Source organism: Pelophylax lessonae (genome assembly GCF_965119305.1).
Source record: "Pelophylax lessonae genome assembly, chromosome: 5".
In the NCBI taxonomy this organism is placed as follows: domain Eukaryota; kingdom Metazoa; phylum Chordata; class Amphibia; order Anura; family Ranidae; genus Pelophylax; species Pelophylax lessonae.
The window spans coordinates 357,477,167-357,499,714 of NC_138772.1; the positions used below are offsets into that span (position 1 = coordinate 357,477,167).

General features: G+C 48.3%; 1 protein-coding gene across 2 annotated transcripts in view; it reads right to left on the reverse strand.

The window, feature by feature from the left end:
- Positions 1-22,548, reverse strand: part of ATP9B (ATPase phospholipid transporting 9B (putative)) — a 578,806-nt gene that overhangs the window by 413,894 nt on the left and 142,364 nt on the right. For both annotated transcript variants that reach the window (XM_082258664.1, XM_082258663.1), the window contains exon 6: positions 1,344-1,402. In XM_082258664.1, the coding sequence (XP_082114790.1) occupies positions 1,344-1,402 (59 nt within the window). The remainder of the gene's footprint in view (positions 1-1,343; positions 1,403-22,548) is intronic.

Below are 22,548 nucleotides of genomic sequence, written 5' to 3' on the forward strand. Positions count from 1 at the left end.
CCATCACCTAAGAACTCTGGCAAACAACTGCAGATTGCTGGGTGTGGGATGGGTTATACTAGATAATCTAACCACTTTGTTTGACAGTGTAAGCACCTGGGGATTGCAGAATATAACTCATAATCAAGACTTAAATGAGCATGTGTCCTGTACTGTATGAATAAAAAAACGGTATTTACTACTTAACAACAGGCACCAAAAAGGCTCATTCCCACCAGCGGGCATGCTTTATTACAGTCGCTGGTGTACACTGTGAAGGAAACAGTGCCAATGTGTTGTAATGAAGCCCAAATTGCATTGCCTATGCCTTGGGACTGCATTGGGCAAGGCTGCTCAGCACAACCCAACACATACGGTGTGAATGGGCCCTACAATGCCAAATTATACTTTCAGCTTTACTCAGGTATTGCCTGCATTATTGTCCTAGCCTCCTCAAAATGCTGAGAAAGTATTGAATACACCCCGTCCTGACAGAATGCAGTGCTTGGTGTCTGATCAACCTGATGCTAATCCTGAGCATTAGAGAGGCATGCCCCCCCAAAAAAGATATTTGCATAAGAACATAAGTATGTTATGTTAGAGTTTTGAACTGGTTCCCATCAGCTTTCAGCCTGTTACCCCAAAATAATTATATATATTTGTATAACCACTACAGCCACTGTAGACATTCTGTCATCTAGAAATTGAAACGGCTGAAATTTTAAACTGCAATGCAGTTACTTCTGGATCTTAACTTTCGGAAAACCCCAAATATTTAAAAAAAAAAAAAAAAAAAAACAATATAATTGCTTCACAACCATTGCTTTCTTGCAAAAAGACCATCATAAAGCATTCAGTAAATCATGATTTTAATACAGAAAACCTTTAAGGGTAATAAAGCTACAGCACTACAGTGCAGGCACCTAGCCGTGCTTGTACATACCCTTACAGTACTCCAGAGTGCCAAAAATCCTAGGGATTACCAAAATAAAATTGTAATATCTCCACTGTTGAGAGTTTGCCTGCCTTCTCTTGCAAGTTTTTTTACATTTTTTTCCACCTATCACTAAGATGGAAAGTCTTACCAGCCAACAGGAACATGCAGTAGGAAGCAGACAACTCAAGACATAGAAAGCTTTGAAATTTTGGGGTTTTGAGTACACTGGACCCTGGAAAGGTAATGCAAAGATATTTGTGCAATAGTCTGTTCAGTAACCTGTGTTCCAAAATAAAAATTTCTATATTTATTTCTTGACCACAAACTCCACTTGCACCACATTATTTGATCACTTCTTTGACTGACCAAGTTCTAAGCATATCTAAGAAAATATACTATGTGTTTAACAATGATCTGCAGTTATTACCTTTTCCACTATAATAAGGTCTCCAACTTGGATATCTGAACTTTTTACTTGCACTTTACCTACAAGGAAGAAGACAAACAAAATCTGAAAAACGAGCCATGAATATGCATTTGTATCTGGAAGACAAGGCAGAAGCACAATTCACATATTTATATAGCATATTTTATCATGTTAATTGTTCCCTTTGGTTATGTGGCATTCTGTTTATATAAAACATCACACTGGCTCAAGTTTTGTCTTCAGTTCAATTTACATTAAGTTGAAAAGGCAACGAAGAGCATTTGAAACACTTACAGTGTAAACAAATTTAAATTCCAGTCAGTAATGCTTATTTTATCATTAATATTAAAACAATAAAAACACCATTTTGCCATATCCCCATTCTTAAAATGTGTTTCAACAATCAAATATGTTAAGTCAAAAATCCCCATTTGGCTTTCGTTCATTGACGGACACAGTTTGATTCTTCTTAACCATTGGGACATCCCAAAGCAGTGTTAAACATGAGGGGTGGGAAAAATATCAGAAAAAATTCCCCAGGCTAACCATAGCCAATCAGGAAACATAGAGCTCTACCATAAACAACTGAAGCTCACCTGAAAAACAATGCACCCTCAAAGAGGACCATGTCCTCTAAACAGCAGCGTGCAAAACCTTGTGGCCAAAAGAAGCATCCGCAGATGCCAACAAATCCCAAAACTTTGTAAAAGTTTGGACCGATGACTAGGTGGTCGACTTTCAAACCTGCGTCACTGACGCATGATGACGGAAAGCCCAGGAGGCACTAGGCGCCCTAATAAAGTGCGCCTTGACAGGGAAAGGAGGAACCTGACCCTTGATGGAATAGGCCTGAACCACCATCTGTCTGATCCATCTGAAAATGGTTGCAGAGGAAGCGGACAATCCTTTGTGAGGTCCATCCGAGAGCACAATAGAGATTCTGACTTCCTAAAAGATTCCATAGCTGCCAGGTAAGCCCTAATTGCCCAGACCACATCCAAGGCATGCAAGGCAGTTTCCTTCGAATGTTTAGGCCTAGGACACAGGGAAGGCAACACAATGTCTTCAATCAAATGAAAGTCAGAGACCACCTTAGGTAAGAATGGTGGACAGGGTCAAAGCACCACCTTATCCTTGTGAATCACCATAAGGTGAGCGACAGGATAACACCGACAGTTCTAAAACCCTGCACGCAGAGGTGAAAGCCACTAAAAAAGGCCACCTTCTGGGACAGCAAAAGCAAGAAAAGCTCCCAAATTTCTTCAAAGGGAGGCTTCTGTAGAGCTGAAAGCACCAAATTAAGATCCCAAGGTGGCAACGGAGCCCACACTGAAGGAACCAAATGTCAGACACCCTGAAGAAAGGTATGCACCAGGGAGTGTGTGGCCAAAGGTTGTTGTAAAAAAAAAAATGCCAAAGCTGATACCTGGCCCTTGATGGTACTCAAGGCCAATTGCTGTTCCATCCCGCGTTGAAGGAAGGTTAATATTCGATCCACTGAGAAGGAACGAGGATGAACCCCAAGAGACTCACACCACGCAATGTACGTCTTCCACGTACAGCGGTAGATCATCCTAGAAGTAGATTTCCTAGCTTTCAACAGCATAGGAATCTCCAACTCAGACAAACATCCATCATTCAGCACCTGGCATTCAACAGCCAAGCCTTCAAAGCCAGTTGACTGTAAAGCAGGATGGAAGATTGGTCCTTGGGACAGCAGATCCTCCCTGAGGGGAAGTCCCCAAGGAGCGCCGGCGATCAGCTGTACCAGATCGACGTACCAAGACTAGCGAGGCCAGTCTGGAGCCATTAGAATGACCAGAATCCTTTCTGCCTCGATCCTACACAGGAGTCATGGCAGGAGTTTGAGAGGACTGGAACAAATCGGCAGCCCGTATTAGAATGGCGGCTACTTACTGGGCCGCCAGGACACTTCTTTTGCCCCCTTGGTGATTGACATAGACCACAGCTGTGGCCTTGTCTGAATGAATTAGTATCGGACACCCCTGAAGACGAATTGTCCAATAAGCCAGACAAGTCTGATCGCTATCGCTCGGAATTCCAGTACATTAATCGGCAGTCTGGACTCTGCCAGAGTCCAAACCCCCTGAGCACATCTGTGCTGGGGACGCCTCCCCACCCAGAAAGGCTGGCATCCGTGGCAACAAACTTCCAGTAGAGGGAGAAGAAGGATATTCCCTGTCGAAGGGCCGGAGAACAAAGCCACCTCTAGAGACCTTGGATCCTTGTCCCATTTCACTCGAAGGTGAACACCATCAGGCCCAGCACTCGCATGCAAACCCGGAGGGATGACCGTTTGCTGAACAACAGAAGCTAAATTGTCTCTCTGGAGTTCTTCCAGAGGAAGAAATACTCTGGCTGACGTCGAGTCCAGAGTCAGACCTACACTGTCCAATTTTTTAGGACAGAATCAAAGCAGAATTCTGAAGATTCAGAATCCAATCAAACTCCCTCAGAGTTTGCAGAGTAAACTCCAGATATCCATCAGAGCAGTCAGAGACTCCGCTCGCAGAAGAGGAATTGCCCAGGTAACCCAGTACAGTGATCCATGCTGACTCAAACAATTCCAGCACCGGGGTCAATACTTTTTTGAAGACCGAGGAGCGGAGGCGAGACCAAAGGTCAATGCCAAAAACTGATATTGCTTCCCGCCCACAGCAAAACGGAGGAAGCGTTGGTGACCGGCACATATTAGAATGTGCAGGTAGGCATCCTTGATGTCGATAGAAACAAGAAGAAAACCCCCTGATGTAGGGACGCCACTACTGCATGAATGAACTTCATGCGGAAATTCTGTACCCACACAAAGCAGTTTAGTGCAGAAAGGTCGAGAATTGGACGTACCTTGCCTCCCTTCCTGCGACCTGTAAAGAGGTTTGAGTAAAAACCCCTAAAACAGTTCTGAAGTCGGGACCGGAACAATCACCTCTTAAAGTAACAAGTCTTGCATTTGTTACAGAGACCCTGTAAGCGACCTGTAAGTGCAGAGTAGAAGGGAAGAACCTTTCCAGAGGATAAGACTGAAACTTCATCTTGTAGCCAGACTGAATGACTGAGGCCCTGAGGGATGAAAAGGCCTCTTATGAGCCGAGAAGAATGCCAGACCGGGTCCTTTTGGAACCTCCAATGGAGGCCCTGACTTTTGATCCCTTGTCTTGAGATCCTGAGGGATGAAAAAACTGAATTTTTGTAAAATCTTACCGTAAAATTCCTTTCTCTGAGTCCTGCGACGGTCGCCGCCCATTCTCACAGTCTTCACTTATGGAGTATTGACTTCATCTCCATAGGAGTTTCTAGGCATAAGACTTGTAAAAGAACAATAAATCTACTTAGTCACACCCATGGGGGCTGTCCTACTAGTCCAATACCCCACTGCAATAGCCAACCCAATTCAGTTGGTCGCAAGCAGTGAAAGTGTATAAAAAAGACCCCAAAAAGAGGGGTGGGGGCAGCGACTGTCGGAGGACTCAGAGAAAGGAATTTTACGGTAAGATTTTACAAAAATTCAGTTTTCTCTTACATCCTCCGACAGTCGCCGCCCATTCACACAGTCTTCACTTATGACGATGTCCCAAAGCAGTGTAGACATGAGGGGTGGGCAACGCAACCGCCAGAAAGGCAACGTAGTACCCACATCAGAGAAAGGAACCTTACACGTACAAGAAGGTAACCTTCTGGGTAACAAAAAACAAAGGCTCAACGTGAGCAACAACCCAGGAGAACAAATAACCAAAGGGGAAAAAACCCCAACAGCCAGGAACCCAGATAAAACTAGGGTTCCCTAAGGAACAGCCGCACAGAGCACTTTGCGGCCAAAAGAGGCATCAGCTGATGCCATAACATCAATTTTGTAGAATTTTGAGAAAGTGTGCGCCGACGACCAAGTCGCAGCCTTGCACACCTGGGCCACCGAGGCCTGATGCCGATAGGCCCAGGACGTACTCATCGACCTTGTAGAGTGCGCCTTGACAGGGAAGGAAGGAACCTGTCCCCGCAACGAATAGGCCTGTATAATGGTCTGTCTGATCCATTTGGCAATGGTTGCTGCAGACGCAGCCATACCCTTCCGAGGTCCCTCAGGAAGAACAAACAAAGAATCCGACTTTCGAAAGGATTCAGTCGACGACAGGTAGACCCTGATCGCTCGGACAACATCCAGGGCATGTAAAGGAACCTCCTTAGGATGCTTGGGATTCGCGCAAAGCGAAGGCAAAACAATGTCCTCATTTAGGTGAAATTCCGAAACCACCTTCGGCAGGAAGGACTGATTAGGTCGCAAGACCACCTTATCCTTATGAACCACCAGGTAAGGTGAGCGGCAAGACAAGGCCGCCAACTCAGACACCCTGCAAGCAGAGGTGATCGCCACCAAAAAAGCCACCTTTTTTGATAACATAGGCAACGAGATTTCCCTGATGTTTTCAAACGGGTAACACGGACAGAACCAAGTTCAAGTCCCATGGAGGCAAAGGCTCCTTCCTAGGAGGGGCCAAGTGCCGCACACCTTGAATAAAGGTGCGAATCAAGAAATGAGACGCCACAGGGCGTTGGAAAAGAACAGCCAGGGCAGAGACCTGACCTTTAATCGTGCCAGCGCAAGGCGCTGGTCCACCCCAGTTTGGAGGGAAGCTAACACTCTCGACACAGAGTAAGAACGAGGAGAGAAACCCCTGTACTCACACCAGGCAAAATAAGCTTTCCAAGTACGGTAATAAATCTTACCAGAAGAGGCTTTTCTAGCCTTGATCAAAGTAGGAATAACCTCTGGGGAGAGACCCCTGTCTCTCAGGACCTGGCTTTCAACAGCCAGGCCGTTAAAGCCAGCGACCGTAAAGTAGGATGGAAGATCGGTCCCTGGGACAGGAGATCTTCTCGCATTGGCAGCCGCCACAGAGGCTCTACGGCCAGGTGAATGATGTCCGCGTACCAAGACCGGCGAGGCCAGCCTGGTGCCACCAGAATCACCAGTGATGGTTCCGAGGCCAACCTGCGAAGGAACCTGGACAACAGCTGAAGCGGAGGAAAGGCATATATCAGACGATACTAACGCCAGGGCACCACCAGCGCATCCGAGGCGTCTGCCAGAGGATCGCGCTTTCTTGCCACGAATCTTTCCACCTTGTGGTTCAGCCGAGACGCGAACAGATCCACATCCGGGGATCCCCACTTCGCACACAGCATTTGAAACACCTCGGGGTGTAGGGACCAGTCCCCCTGGTCCAAGGTCTGGCGGCTCAGATAGTCGGCCTGCCAGTTCTCCACACCCGGAATGTGAACTGCCGACAACGCTGGGACATAATTCTTGGCCCAAGACAGAATACCGGTTACCTCCTGGACCACCCGGGCACTCCTTGGTGCCCCCTTGGTGGTTGATGTAAGCCACCGCAGTGGCATTGTCCGTCTGCACCCGTACAGGACGGCCCTGAAGACAATCCGACCAATGGAGCAGGCACAGCCTGATTGCTCTCAATTCCAAAATGTTTATTAGAAAGGAGGATTCCTCCTTCGACCAGGTGCCCTGGGCAGACAGGTTGCCCAGGACGCCACCCGAGCCCAACAGGCTGGCATCCGTGGTCACTACCGTCCACAGAATTGGCCGGAAGGATTTTCCGTCCGACACCGCCAGGGCCCGAAGCCACCACAAGAGATCCATCCTGGTCTGGGTACTCAGAGACACCCTCAGGTCCAAGGACTGAGGTAGTCTGTCCCACCTGGCGAGGATCTCCGCTTGAAGAGATCTCGTGTGAAACTGGGCAAATGGTATTGCCTCGAAGGCTGAGACCATCAACCCCAGGGACCGCATACAGGTCCTGAGTGACGAGGATTCGTTGTCCCTGAGGGACCTGACCTCATCCTGCAGAGTCCGGAGCTTGTCCTCCGGCAAGAACACCTTTGCTTGAGCAGAGTCCAGAACCATTCCCAGATACTGGAGACGAACCAAAGGCAACAAGGTCGACTTCTGAACGTTGATCGTCCAACCGAACTCCTGCAGCGTCTGGACCGTAGTGGACAGATCGCGCAGCAGGTCCTGACTGGCACTCGATCTTAACAGGAGATCGTCCAGGTATCCCAAGACCGCGACGCCCTGTGCCCGCAACAGGCCCAGAACAGGCGCCAAGACCTTGGAGCTGAAGCGAGACCGAAAGGTAACGCCACAAACTGGTAATGATCCTCCGCGATAGCAAATCGGAGGTACCTCTGATGACCCTCGAAAATGGGGATGTGCAGATACGCATTCTTCAGGTCTATGGAAGCCAGGAACTCTCCCGGATTAAGGGAGGCCACCACTGAAAGGAGTGATTCCATGCGGAATTTTTGAACGCGCACGAAGCGGTTCAGCGCTTTTAAGTCCAGAATCGGACGCACTTTGCCCTCCTTTCTGGGCACAGTGAACAGATTCGAATAGTAACCCCGAAACCTGTCCCGATGAGGGGGAAGATCCCGCACTGCCTGATGCAGATCCTGTAACCGCCCTGGGGTCAAATGAAGATTCGAGGGAAAAAATCTGTTTGCCGGCCGTGAAAGAAATTCGATCTTGTAACCTGACCGAATGATTCCTGAACCCACCTGTCCGTGATTCGGAGCAGCCAAGGTTGTAGGAAACCGCGCAAACGTCCCCCCACCCCTGTAACGGGTGAAGGCGCCCCTTCAGGCAGAGGCGGACTGAGCCGCCGCACCGGCCTGGCCGGATTTTTGTTTACCCAACCAGGGCTTCTTCTGGCCCCCGTGGCCCATGAAGGGTTTCCCCTTGTCCTGCGCCCTGAAGGCACGAAAGGACCCTTGAGTAGGCTTAAAGGATGGGCCCCGCTTACCGCGGAAAAACTTGCCCTTGGGATTCTGGGGGAGCAGAGTGCTCTTACCCCCAGTGACACCCTTAACCAATTCGTCCAAGGATTCCCCAAAAAGGCGAGACCCCGCATAGGGGATGTCAGCCACCGTCTTCCTGGTCTTCTGGTCAGCCGACCAGCACTTCAACCAGATTAATCGACGGTTAACCACAGCGACACTGGACAGGCGTATTGCCAATGGGGCCTCATTCAGAGCCGCATCGCACAAATACATGACCCCATGATGAATCTGCTCTGCTCCACCATGGCCACAGTAGTGGTAGGGGCAGAGTCGGCTAAGAGGGTGCGTTTGAGCACCGTGGTCCAATCCGCCACAGCCTGAGCCACCATCACAGAGGCAAAAATCGGCTTGAGCATAGTACCCGCCCCTGTGTAGGCATGACGGGCAAGAGACTCCAGTCTCCTATCAGTAGGATCCCGAAACACTGGGGAGTCCTCAGTGGGCAACAGGGTAGACTTGTTCAACCTGGCCACCGTGTGATCCACTTGAGGAGGCACACACCAGCGCGCAGCCGTAGTAGCCGCAAAAGGGTAGAGAAGTTGAAACTTCTTAGGCACCACGAAGGTGTGCTTCAAATTACGCCATAACTCAGACACCTTATGGTGAAATTCCACGGGGCAAGGAAAAACCTGCGCCGTCTTGCGGGTCCTGTGTGTTCCAAAAGAGGACACAACGCCCGGAGGAGTGGGCTCATCCTCCAAATGTAGTGTTTTCTTCACCGCTAGGATCAACTCATCCATAGCTGCGCGTTCCTTGGGAGACCCAGGGGGGGAGTCATCCACCCCTGTGACCTCCGCCTTCCCCTCAGACTCTTGCGGGTCCCTGAGAAGAGCGAGACCCTGAAAGAGCCACGCTACCTACAGCAACCATGTCACACTCAGAATCAGAAGAAAAGGAAATCCTCTTTTTCTAGCAGCACGTTCTGACATCAGCACATCCATTTTTGACACCAAAGTTGCCACAATAGCAGCCAAATCAGTCTGGTTAGAAGATGCAGATGACCCTGAATCCCCCACAAAGGCTGGCGGGAATTTGCTGTCCTGGGATTCCATAGTAGAAAAGAAAAGTTTTTTTTTTTTTTAACCTGGCCCTTTAAGTGAGCTGCGGAACCCTCCCCAGCACACCGCTATAAGACTGTGATATACAGAACCCCCACAGGGACAAGACTGACCAGGAAAGGCACACAAGGCAAGGCAGGAAAAAGAACAGCAGGACAGAACCCCACAAAGTGTTACCAGCTCCTTCGGAGTCTCCTGTGAAAAGGGAGGAAGTGATGTCACCGCTGGAGGCTGAGCCAGGCTGCAGGCCAAGGGAAAATGGATGCCTATGCAAACTGATGGGAGGCTTCAGCAAGATGGCCGCCGACATGTGCTCGGAATGATCGCATTGCCACACAGAAGATGGCACCGGATGGCGTGAAAATACACTACATAGCATGCTGTCAGAGCGCCCACAGCAAAGCCAGACATGCTGCCCACATTAAAAATGGCGGACCGGCGGTGTGTTACCATGCAGCGGTCGCCGCAAATGTCTGCATCCTCAAGCACCCTAAGTGACATGTAGGATAGGGACCCCCAAAAAAACCCCACAGAGCATAGCTGTGAGAGAAAAGTGCCCCCGCAGGGACCCGGAACAGGGAGCCCAAAAACGCACAGACACAGGGGACACCACAGACACACATGGACTGCCGACCCCAGAGGCCCCACATAATGTGTACTTACCTGCACCGATGGCGTGGGGTGCCTCAGATCAAGCGGGAAACCGCCCACCCTCAGATGGCAGGGGAGTGCCGCCAGCCAAAAACTACACTATGAATGCACGGATGAACCTATGCTGTGTCCAGTGAGGTAGCCCCCTCACAGGGCTGCATCCCTGATGGACAAGGATGGGTCATTTATGAGGCCGCATAGCCCGCAAAACGCTCGATGGCGGGCTGGGATTCCATCCGACCCTCTGTCCTGGAGAACCAGGACGGTCAGTCCTATTCCCAGCTCCGCAACGCCGCCTTCATCCGAAGATCTAACTAAACTAGCGCTGACAAAAGCTAGCAATGTAAAGAAAAATGACATTTTCAGAAAAGAAATCCTAATGAAAAAGAAGAAGGCTGAGACTGTAGCCCCAGCGCAGGGAAGCCTATCCACTCCTAATCTAGGCAGAAGACAAACTGAATTGGGTTGGCTATTGCAGGGGGGTATTGCACTAGTAGGACAGCCCCCATGGGTGTGACTATGTAGATTTATTGTTCTTTTACAAGTCTTATGCCTAGAAACTCCTGTGGAGATGAAGTCAATACCCCATAAGTGAAGACAGTGTGAATGGGCGGCGACTGTCAGAGGACGTAAGAGAAAAACCTCTCATGAGCCGAAGAGAATGGCTTACGTCTACAACGGGGCTCCTTGCCTTTGGTAGCCAGTGGAGCAAGGGTAATCTTCCCCCCTGTGAGAGCCTTAACGATGTCATCCAAGGAAGCTCCAAACAGGCGATCCTCTACAAGGGGAAGATTAGATAAGGCCTTCTTAGAAGTCTGGTCTGCAAACCAGCATTTCAGCCAGATAATACGCCGAAGGTCCACTGGTGATACAGACAGCCTAGAAATCAAAGGAGCCGCATTCAAAGAAGCATCACAGATAAACTGTAGCCCCTGAATCCACTGATCCGCCAGCTGCGCAAGACAGGGGGAAGAGGTTTCGCCTCCAGGTCCAAGCGTAAAAGTTTAGCCCACTTGGTCAGAGTTTGCGACACCAGGGCATTAGTAAATACTGGCCTAAGTGCCAAACCAGCCACAGCGAACATATGGTGGGCCTGAGCCTCTGCCCACCTATCAGCTGGATCTGTAAAGGCCGGGGACACCTCAATCGGAATAAAAGGTAGCTTTATTCATCCTGGAAACTGACGAGTGCACTACATGTGGGGCCATCCACCTTTTAAGCAGTTAATCCTCATAAGGATACTGCAAGGCAAAATTGCTTAGGAACCACTGCGTTTTGGACAACCCCACTGTTCTGTGACAATGTTGTCAAAGTAAGCAGAAAGAGGAACAACCTTGCTGCTTTGGAGGGTCTGTGAGTGCCGAAAGACGGGTGACTGCGACGCAACATCAGCCAGAACCTCCATTTTTTAAAATTTCACACACTGACACAAACAGTGCATCCACCAGCACCTTTTCATGCACAGCTAGAGGAGCAGAGGAATCATCCTCGCTTTCTGAGCACTCAGGGTGCGTGGATGCAGACCCAGCAGGGTGACTCGCGTCTGCGGCGGACAAAACAATTTCAGGATCTGATGTCACAATCAATCAGGGGAGGGCTGGCGCCTGCGATCCCGAAAAGGGGACACCGACCGAGGGCCCACCACTGGACCACCTACTGGACCCCGCAAAAAGGGGACAAGGGGGCCACCCTCTGAGCTCCTCCATAGAAGCCCGCATAATAGGAAATAGAGGGGGTCGCCCACTGTGACGCCGATGTGCAGGCAGGGTACCCTGATGGTCCCTCAGCGCTAAAAAGGGGGAGGTGCCCCACACAATAATGGCGCCCAGAGGACATCCCTGCCCTACTCACCAACCCCCAGGGTGGCAGGGAACCCTGCCCAAGCGCTCATTGTGCACCAGGAAAAACCTGGTCAGCAGCAATTCCAACAAATCCCCCTTTAGAGCATATGACAAAAGCCAGCTCATAACCTCACCCGGGGGGGATGGATATCTAAAGACCCACAGTGACCACTTAAAGTTTAGAGGGGCTGGAGGAAGGAGGGGAACCTGGGTGTCCCACCTTCCCAGGCAGGGACCCATGTCCACCCTAAAACCCTCCAGGAGTAGACGGGGGACAGCTACTTACATACCAGGAATAGAGTGGGCACTGCTCCATCGGAATGTGTGTGGCTGTTGGCCAGGGGGAACGCTGCGACTCAGGCCGAGGCCAGGCCGTATGTGCCCTCGCGACATGTTTAACTCGCAGGTCAGCTCCGTCTAGTGGGGCTATGTCACGGCCGACCTAGTGCCGAGCTGTGGCTTGCGCGCGCTCGCTGGCTAGACTAGGGGGACCCTCTAGATCTAGATTATCCAGTTTGTCGCTCAGTCTGGCAATTGACTGTAGATTCTCACAGGAACAAAATATCAAAAGATAGGAGAAAATTCCATTTAAAAAGAAAAATCGCCAGGACCAGAGATTCCTGCAAGGAACTAGGTCCTTACTCCTGACTAGGCAGAAAAAAACTTAGTGCCTATAGCGGAGAGTGGGTGTATACCCCCCTTGGACTGGCCATAGGCATAGTCAAGTTTTCTCCTGCCTGGTGTCCTACTCCTGTAGGGGGCAGCATAACCCAATGGTAAAGAAGAATGAGGAGCTGTGTCCGTCAATGAATGAAAGAGAAAATCCATTTTATTCGGTATAAACATAAAAACCAAATGACAGACGAAATAAGTATAGTGGGGGATAAGCAGGTAGAACAAGATACAATACCAAAAAAAAAAAATAAATAAATAAAACAGAAAGAGAAATACAATATAAAATAGACAAACACAATGAACTTTAGACATAAAAAAAAAAAAAGAGTTTAAAGCAATAGTAGACAGGCGGGTCCCTATGACAACGTGTTTGAACACGAAACACATTGGTAAGGGGCCTACACACTGACGTCTTGCCTGCCGCATCCTTGTGATAGGAGTGGTGGTCTTTCATGTGAGTATTTCTGGCCAAAATAACGGAATTTTTGTAAAATCTTACCTGTAAAATTCCTTTCTCTGAGTCCTCCGACAGTCGCCGCCCCTCCATATTCATCACAATGGGGGTTATGACTTCCGCTCCGTAGGAGTAGCTAGGCAACAGAATATGTTAGTACAAAGACTTTTAACATATCCCCACCCCCAGGGGGTGGTCCCCTCAGTCTATAACCCTCCACTTCCTGTATCCAACTCAGTTTCAGTGGAATAGCAGTAGAGTATATAACCAAACAACCCCAAAAGAGGGGCGGGGGCGGCGACTGTCGGAGGACTCAGAGAAAGGAATTTTACAGGTAAGATTTTACAAAAATTCCGTTTTCTCTTACGTCCTCCGACAGTCGCCGCCCCTCCATATTCATCACAATGGGGATGTCCCAAAGCAGTGTAAACATGAGGGGTGGGAAAAACGCAGCCGCGCTTAAGGCAACGCCGTCTCCCATCAGAGAAAGGAACCTTACCAAAGGAAGGAACCAGTTGGGCATGAGAAAAAAACACTTGCTCAAACGGAGCAAGAACCCAGGGAAAAACAAAAATCCCAAACAGCCAAGGAGCCCGCAACAAGGGCTCTAGGAAACTGCCGCACTAAGAACCTTGCGGCCAAAGGAAGCATCTGCAGATGCCTGAACATCTACTCTGTAGAATTTTGTGAAAGTGTGTACGGTCGACCAAGTCGCCGCCTTACACACCTGGGCCACAGAAGCCCCATGACGACAGGCCCAAGACGTACTCAGAGATCTGGTAGAGTGCGCCTTCACAGGCACAGGGGGAACTTTTCCCTTCAAAGCATAGGCCTGTTCAATGGTCTGTCTGATCCATTTGGCGATAGTAGAAGCCGACGCCGCCATGCCCTTCCGAGGACCCTCCGGAAGAACAAACAAGGAATCCGATTTGCGAAAGGATTCGGTCGATTTCAGGTAAACCCTAAACGCCCGGACAACATCCAAGGAGTGCAGCTGCACCTCCTGCGGATGCTTTGGCTTCGCGCAGAGCGAAGGCAAGACAACGTCCTCATTGAGGTGAAAGTCCGAAACCCTCTTCGGAAGAAAAGAAGGGTTAGGTCGCAAGACCACCTTGTCCAAGTGCACGACCAGATACGGAGACTTGCAGGACAAGGCTGCCAACTCCGACACTCTACGAGCCGAGGTAATAGCCACCAAAAAGGCGACCTTCTTGGACAACAAAGACAGCGAGATCTCCCTGATCTTTTCAAAAGACGGACAGAACGCTGCAACACGGACAGAACCAGATTCAAGTCCCAAGGGGGTAGAGGGTCCCTCCTAGGAGGGATCAGATGCCGTACCCCCTGCACAAAGGTGCTAACCAAAGAGTTAGATGCCACAGGACGTTGAAAAAGAACGGCCAACGCAGACACCTGACCCTTGATCGTAGCCAGCGCCAAACGCTGGTCAACACCCGTCTGAAGGAAGGACAACACTCTAGACACCGAGTAGGTGCGAGGTGAGAACCTCCTGGACTCGCACCAGGCAAAATACGCCTTCCAAGTACGGTAATAGACCTTCCCCGAGGAAGACTTCCTCGCATTGATCAAAGTGTGAATGACCTCAGGGGAGAGACCCCTGTTCTTCAGGACCTCGGTTTCAACAGCCAGGCCGTCAAAGCCAGCGACTGTAAGGCAGGATGGAAGATCGGCCCTTGCGACAGGAGATCTTCTCGAAGAGGCAGACGCCACGGGGCGTCGATCGCCAGATTCACGAGGTCTGCGTACCAGGACCGGCGAGGCCAGTCCGGAGCCACAAGAATCACCATGGTCGGTTCCGACCGCAACCTGCGGAGGAACTTTGACAGTAATTGAATCGGTGGAAACGCATACATCAGTTGGTACTGATGCCAAGGGGCAACCAACGCGTCTGACGCGTCTGCCCGAGGATCGCGCGTCCTTGCCACGAACCGTGGCACCTTGTTGTTCAGATGAGATGCGAACAGGTCCACCACCGGGGGACCCCACTTCGCGCACAACATCTGGAAGACATCCGGGTGGAGCGACCATTCCCCCTGGTCCAGGGTCTGACGGCTCAGATAATCCGCCTGCCAAATCTCCACCCCTGGAATGTGAACTGCCGATATCGCCGGGACGTGCGTCTCGGCCCAGGACAAAATGTCGGCTACTGCTCGAGCCGCTCTGGCACTCCTGGTGCCCCCTTGGTGATTGATATAAGCCACCGCCATGGCATTGTCCGTCTGCACTCGAACCGGACAACCCCGAAGTCTGTCCGACCAACGTCGAAGGCAGAGATGTATAGCTCGCAATTCCAGAATGTTGATCGGAGGGGAGGACTCTTCCTCCGACCAAGTACCCTGGGCAGACAGAACGCCCAGAACACCACCCCAGCCCGACAGGCTGGCGTCCGTGGCGATCACCGTCCACGAGAAGGGACGAAAAGATTTGCCCCCCGACACCGACGGGGACTGGAGCCACCACAGAAGATCCCTTCTGGTCCGATGACTCAACGAGATCCGAAGATCCAGAGATCGCGGTCGCCCGTCCCATCTGAACAGAATCTCCGCCTGGAGACCCCGCGTGTGAAACTGGGCGAAGGGAATCGCCTCGAAAGTCGAGACCATCAATCCCAGACACCGCATGCACGTCCGAATGGACGAGGATGGATCGTCCCTGAGGGACCTGACTCCCTCCTGAAGAGTCCTGAGTTTGTCGTCCGGTAGGAAGACCTTCGCCTGGACAGAGTCCAGAATCATTCCCAGGTACGGAAGACGAACCGATGGGCACAGTGTAGACTTTGGAAAATTGATCGTCCAACCAAACTCCTGCAGAGTCTGTAACGTGAAGGACAGATCCTCCTCCAGACCCTGGCTGGTCGCAGACCGAACCAAAATATCGTCCAGATATCCCAGGACCGAGATGCCCTGGGCTCTCAAAAAAGCCAGAACAGGCGCCAGCACCTTGGTGAACAACCGCGGAGCCGAGGCGAGGCCAAAAGGCAATGCCACAAACTGGGAATGATCCTCCGCTATGGCGAATCGAAGGTACCTCTGGTGCCCCTCGAAAATCGGGATGTGAAGATACGCATCCTTCAAGTCGATGGAGGCCATGAACTCCCCCGGAATCAGGGCAGCCACCACCGACCGGAGAGATTCCATGCGAAACTTGCGCACCCGCACAAAGTGGTTCAGAGCTTTCAAGTCCAGAATCGGACGTACCTTGCCCTCCTTCCTGGGCACGGTAAACAGATTGGAATAGAACCCCCGAATAGAACCCCCGAAATCTGTCCCGATGAGGCACCGGGACCACCACTCCCTGAGCCCTCAGGTTCTGCACCGCTAGATGCAGGTCCCGCAAACGCTCCGGGGATAGCAGAAGATTTGAGGGAAAAAATCTGCTCTCCGGCCGAGAGAGAAACTCGATCTTGTACCCAGATCGAACGATTTTCTGAACCCACCTGTCCCGAACCCGGGACAGCCATGGCTGAGCGAAAACCGAGCAAGCGTCCCCCCACCCGAGTCGGGTGAGGGCGCCCCTTCAGGCCGCACTGTTGTGGGCTGCGGAACCGGTGTGTTAGCCTCGACCATTGGACGGCTTGCCCCTATAGTGTGACCGAAAGGCACGAAAAAAGACCCCTGAGGGGGCCGAAAGGAGACATGCTTCTTACCAGGAGCCGTCTTAGTCTTGTGGGATTGAGGCAAGAGCGTGCTCTTACCACCCGTGACCCCCTAAATTAGGGCAGCAAGGGATTCACCAAGAAGGCGAGAACCACCAAAAGGCAGATTAGCTAAGGTCTTACGCGAAGATTGGCCACCGACCAACACTTCAACCAAACCAGGCGGCGAGACAACACCGCCACACCATGTACACGTGCAGCCAACGAAACCATATCCAGGTCCGCATCACACAAATACATGACACCCTGGTGGATTTGATCCACCATATCCCAAGTCGCCTGGAGGGCAGAATCAGCCACCAGGACACGTCTAAGCACCTGCGTCCAGCTCGCGACCACCTGGGCCGCCATAAGTGAAGCAATAAGGCTTTAAACATAGAACCCATAATAGAATAGGTATGACGGGCAAGGGACTCCATCCTCTTGTCCGTGGCATCCCGGAACACCGGGGTGTCTTCAGCAAGAATCGCAGTGGACTTGTTCAAAACTGCTATCGCGTGATCCACCGGAGGGGGGACACACCAACGCTCATCAGTAGCGGGCGTAAAAGGATAGCGTAGCTTAAACCTACTCGGTACAGCAAAAGGTTTGCGTATATTACGCCAATGTTCATTCACAGCGCGTTAAAATCATCAGTGCAGGGAAACACCTGCGACGTTTTGCGCCTTTTCTGCGTCCCATAAGCCGCCAAGGCAGCAGGGGGACATTGTACATCCTCTAAACGCAGTGTTTGCTTGATAGAAGCAACCAATTCATCCATGAGTGCAAGCTCTTCAGACGAGCCAGGGGGAGAATTATCAACCCCCTCTACCTCAGCCTCCACCTCTGACCCTACAAGGTCCAGGGAGGAACGGGACCCCGATAGGGAGACCCCAGCCACAGCAGCCCCATCACCATCCTCCTCTGAACCAGAGGAAATTAAAACTCTGGGTCATGTGTGGATTGAGCAGCCACCAGCAGGTGCACCTGAGCAGCAAGATTAGCCACAAACGCAGCCAAAACCCCACCTGGGGGGGGGGGGAGGGAGACAGCAGTCCCTTGTGAGCCCACCAAGGTGGCAGGAATTTTGCCTTCCTGAGAATCCATTGCCCCCAGAGCAGATCGGAAAAGAAAGGGTTAACAGCCCCCACAACAAGCGCGGCGAGCGCTGCCCACCGCACACACACACTTAGCCCAATATGCACTTACCTCATAGGTGGCGTGGGGAACCCGCACAGGCGAACAAGCTGCTGTACATGAGACAGGGAGAGTCGCATCCAGGACGCAGCAATGGTGGGTTGAGAAACCGCACAGCGTCCAGTGAGGTAGCCACCTCACCATAGCATCCCTGCACCGAACAGGGATGGGTCGTTCAGAACTTCAGGAGCGGTACCTGACTGAACGCTCGATGGCGGGCTGAGAAACCACTGACCCACAACCTGCGACCAGGGGGGTCAGCCCGAGGCGCAGCCCGCATGATCCTCTTCATCAGAAGAACGAAACTAATGCTGGTAAAAATAACAGCTAAGTAAAGAAAGAGAAAAAAAACTCAAATAAAATCAAAAAGAAGAGAAAGGCTGAGACAAAAGCCCCAGCATAGAGACATGCAGCCACTCCTGACAAGCTAGACATTGAAACTGAGTTGGATACAGGAAGTGGAGGGTTATAGACTGAGGGGACCACCCCCTGGGGGTGGGGATATGTTAAAAGTCTTTGTACTAACATATTCTGTTGCCTAGCTACTCCTACGGAGCGGAAGTCATAACCCCCATTGTGATGAATATGGAGGGGCGGCGACTGTCGGAGGACGTAAGAGAAATTTTTTTTTGTACATGTACTCTGATCTTAAATAAATACTACACCATATTACTATCATTGTGGCTCCCGGTGGTGAGCTTTGTGCAGTATGCCCCATATGAGCGACACCATTAAAGGGCTTGTCTGATTCCAGCTTCTGGTAAGTGTATCTGAATGGTGAAGGGAGAGCACAATGACGAAACCTTTATAACACAAGAGGTGTTTCACCGATTGTTATTTTATGGCTGTCGTTTCCTGATATGTTTGGTGAATTCTACTTTGTGGGAGACCAGACAATGGATTTATGATTGCTACACGTATTGAGACTTTTTTTGGATTTCATATATTTTTTCACATTCTTTTATTCTGATTACTTCTCGTGTTTTTTTTTTTTTTTTATTTGCTTTTCATTATTATTGTTTTTTATTCATTTAGTCCGCATTTGAGACTTTTGTGTGTTTTATAATCAATAGCACTGCACTTATATTTTAATTTACACTGCTATTAAGAGGTTGTATATTCACATTTTCTTTGTGCTAGCTGCTACCAACTATATTTACATCTAGCGCTCACTTCACATTTATATTTTTGGAATAGTAGACAACTTAAGATTAAAAAATAAATAAGAACTTTATAAAACCATAATCAGAAAGCAAAATAACCTAATTGACATTTTTGAAGGAGAAATTAAAAATATAAATGTGTTTCTTTATTCTAATCATATGAACCAGGGACATATGGGTTATCTTAAAGGAATATTATACTGTACATATTTTTTCACAGTATAGTATGTTTAACAAATTTATCCAAACAAATACAGAATGGGTAGTTCCTTTAGAATATTAAACCAATTAGAAATTCAGAAAAGCAGCTTTACTTGGGTAAGAGTAAAAATGTAAATAATGCAGAGCTACTTTAACTAGATGAGAGCAGTACTGCAAAACAAACCAACAGATATAGTTGTCAGTGCAAAGATTTTAGTGAACTATATTTTTTTCTTTGAAAACATCTCAAAAGAAAAGCATTCTTCACCAGCTGCGTAATTACCAATAAAAAAAGTTCAAAGCTGTCAGTGGTAGCTGCACATCCAGACTTTATAGTCCACCAAGACGTAGGCCTTTAGCCTACAGCAATATGCAGAATTCAAGCACTGAAATAAGCGTCAATAGTAATTCATTACAGTCACTGGATAAAAAAGCACTGCAGTTTGCAGCAGTGTGACTTCAAAAACGAATAAATATTTCTTATGTGCTAGAGAAAATTACACCGAAATGCTAGATATTGAAAAACAAGTCTTGAGATTTATATGTTACTCAATATAAGGCAACAAAAATGATATCAAAGTGAGTAATACCAGCCACATCACAATGCATATAATATGAGGTGAAATAAAATAACATCCCAAAATTATGAGTTTGGGGTTCTGTGATATAGTTAAAAGTAATAAACATGGTTACTTTAACCACTTGCCGACCGCCCTATAGCAGTTTTACTGCTACAGGCGGCTGCTGTGCGCAGGATCATGTATATATACATAATCCTGCACTTCTGGGTAGGGGGTGCGAATGCCGGTGGCTCGCTTCCACTGTAACCCGATCAGCAGGTACCGCAGACTCGATGACCACCGGCACCCCCTGATCATCCATCAGAGCAGCATTCTGCCTATGTAAACAAGGCAGAATGCTGTTCTGACAGGAGGGAAGGCATGTATCCTGTGTCTCTGCAAAGCAGGGACATGGATCCATGTCTTTTCCTAGTAAAAGCACCTCCCACACTGTAACAAAACACAGGCTAGGCACATAGTTAACCCTTTGATCGCCCGTGATGTTAACCCCTACCCAGCAAGTGTCATTAGTACAGTGACAGTGAATATTTTTAGCACTGATCACTGTATTAGTGTCACTGGTTCTCAAAAAAGTGTCAAAGGTGTCAGTTGGTGTCTGATTTTGCACCGCAATATCGCAGCCCCTGATACCTGTCATTAGAAATTAAAAATAAATTTTAAAAAGTCTATAATTATATCCCATAGTTGTAGATGCTATACTTTTTGTGCAAACAAATCATTATACTTTTATTGGTATTTTTTTTTACCAAAAATATGTAGCAGAATACATACTGGCATAAATTTATGAAGACATTTGATTTTTTTACATTTTTTTGGTGTGTTTTATAGCAGAAAGTAAAAAAATATGTTTTTTTTTTCCAAAATGGTGATCAAATACCACCAAAAGAAAGCTCTATTTGTGGGGAAAAAAAGGACATATTTTATTTGGGTACAGTATTGCACGCAATTGTCAGTTAAGTAACACAGTGCCATATCATATAAAATGGCCTGGTCATGAAGGGGGGTAAATCTTCCGGAGCTGAAGTGGTTAACAGCAACTCCCAAAACTTAAAGCTAATCTCCAGATTTAGTTTTAGTTTAAATAGATTGTTCGGGCCAAGCTGGCCCAAACTAACCATTTTCATCAATAACATGTGCAGCCACAGGGTGTGCCATATAAACTATATATAGCTGAGGCTACATACAGTATACAGTACTGCGTTCTGTGTTGCAAGAGGAGACCTACTTGTCTCACACCCAGAACAAAATAGTGTTGGTCTGAGCAGCGCTCAGCCACTCATATAAAGCTTAGTATTCTTTAGTATTCTATCAAAGAATAAAAGCTTCCTCTGATTGGCTGAGTCTGAGATTGTGACATCATCAGACCACCTCTCTGACCCAGTCAGTCATAGGAAGCTTTGTATTCATTATTAGAATACAAAGCTTTCTATGAATAGCTGAACGCTGCTCAGACCAATGCTATTTTTTCCCGAGTGTGAGATAGGAAGGTCTACTTTTTCACCCAGAACGCAGTGCTGTATACTGTATGTAGCCTCAGATATGTATATACTTTATAGGGCACACCCAGTGACTGCACATGTTATTGATGAAAATGGTTAGTTTGGGCCAGCTTGGCCCGAACAATCTATTTAAACTAAAACTAAATCTGGAGATTAGCTTTAAGGTTTGGGAGTTGCTGTTAACAACTTCAGCTCCAGAAGATTTACCCCACTTCATGACCAGGCCTCTCCTCCCACACCTGAAACACAGTGCTGTATACTGTGGCTCCAGCTACATACAGTTTATACAGCACACCCAGCGGTTGCATGTTAGTAAGGGAAATAGTTTGTTTAGGCTGCTTGGCTCAAACAAACTATTTAAACTGAAACTAATGCTGGAGATCATTTAAAATACTAAATATGGATTTACGGTATATTCACTTCCAGTTGCTCCTGTTGCAAAACAGAATATATCTATCTTAAATATTAACTAATACTATGTTATCAAACTGTTCGTTTGCATGTCCAATCGTGTGAGTTAGTTCACCTTTCTGGTCATTGTGGTTCTGTGTACTTTGCTGTATACAGTACTGTATCTATATTAACCTTTTTTTTTTCCATGAACTACTTGTGTGAAATGTGTTATAAACCTATTACAAGAATTTATTGGGCCGATTTTGTTAGTTGGGTACCTAGGCTAGCTGTGTTGGACTTACAAACAAATTGGATTAACGAATGTGCTCCCAGAATAGAACTCATTCACATGTAGGGGACTTACTGTACTCTAACTGCATAAAGTAAGAGGCATTCATACAAAGTCAGGCTAAAAAATGGGAGCAACCCTTCTAGTCTTCAGACAGGTTAGACACTGTTTAAAATAATCCAGTCACCATCATAAGGTACTCTAACGCTAACTGGTAAATTTCCTTGAATGTTCTGGTCACACAAGTTTATGAGAAGAGACCTAAAACCTTAGCTCAGAGAATTAATAGGTTATAGGAAATATGCATTTTGTATTGACTTGGTTTACATCCCAAGATCATACATTATCAAGCAGATACCACAGGATCCTAAAAAAGGCGTCCTAGCTTTCAGGAAATGTGTTATCTAAAGAGTTAGAGATATATTTTTTTTCTTATTTTGCATACTCACAATTTCTTTATACATTATCGCACTTTACCAACAACTTGCAATATATTCAATAAAGGCCTTGTTAAGGACCCAACACATTTTTACATGCATTCACCCTTACTGCTGTGTATTGTGCTCAAGAAGTGAAGAATGGAGTGGAGGAAATAACAGCTTTTCATTACATAAGCAATATAACGCTGATGCTAATTTGTTTTTTTTCCCCCGGTGAAGAAAGCACCAGTGTAAAATG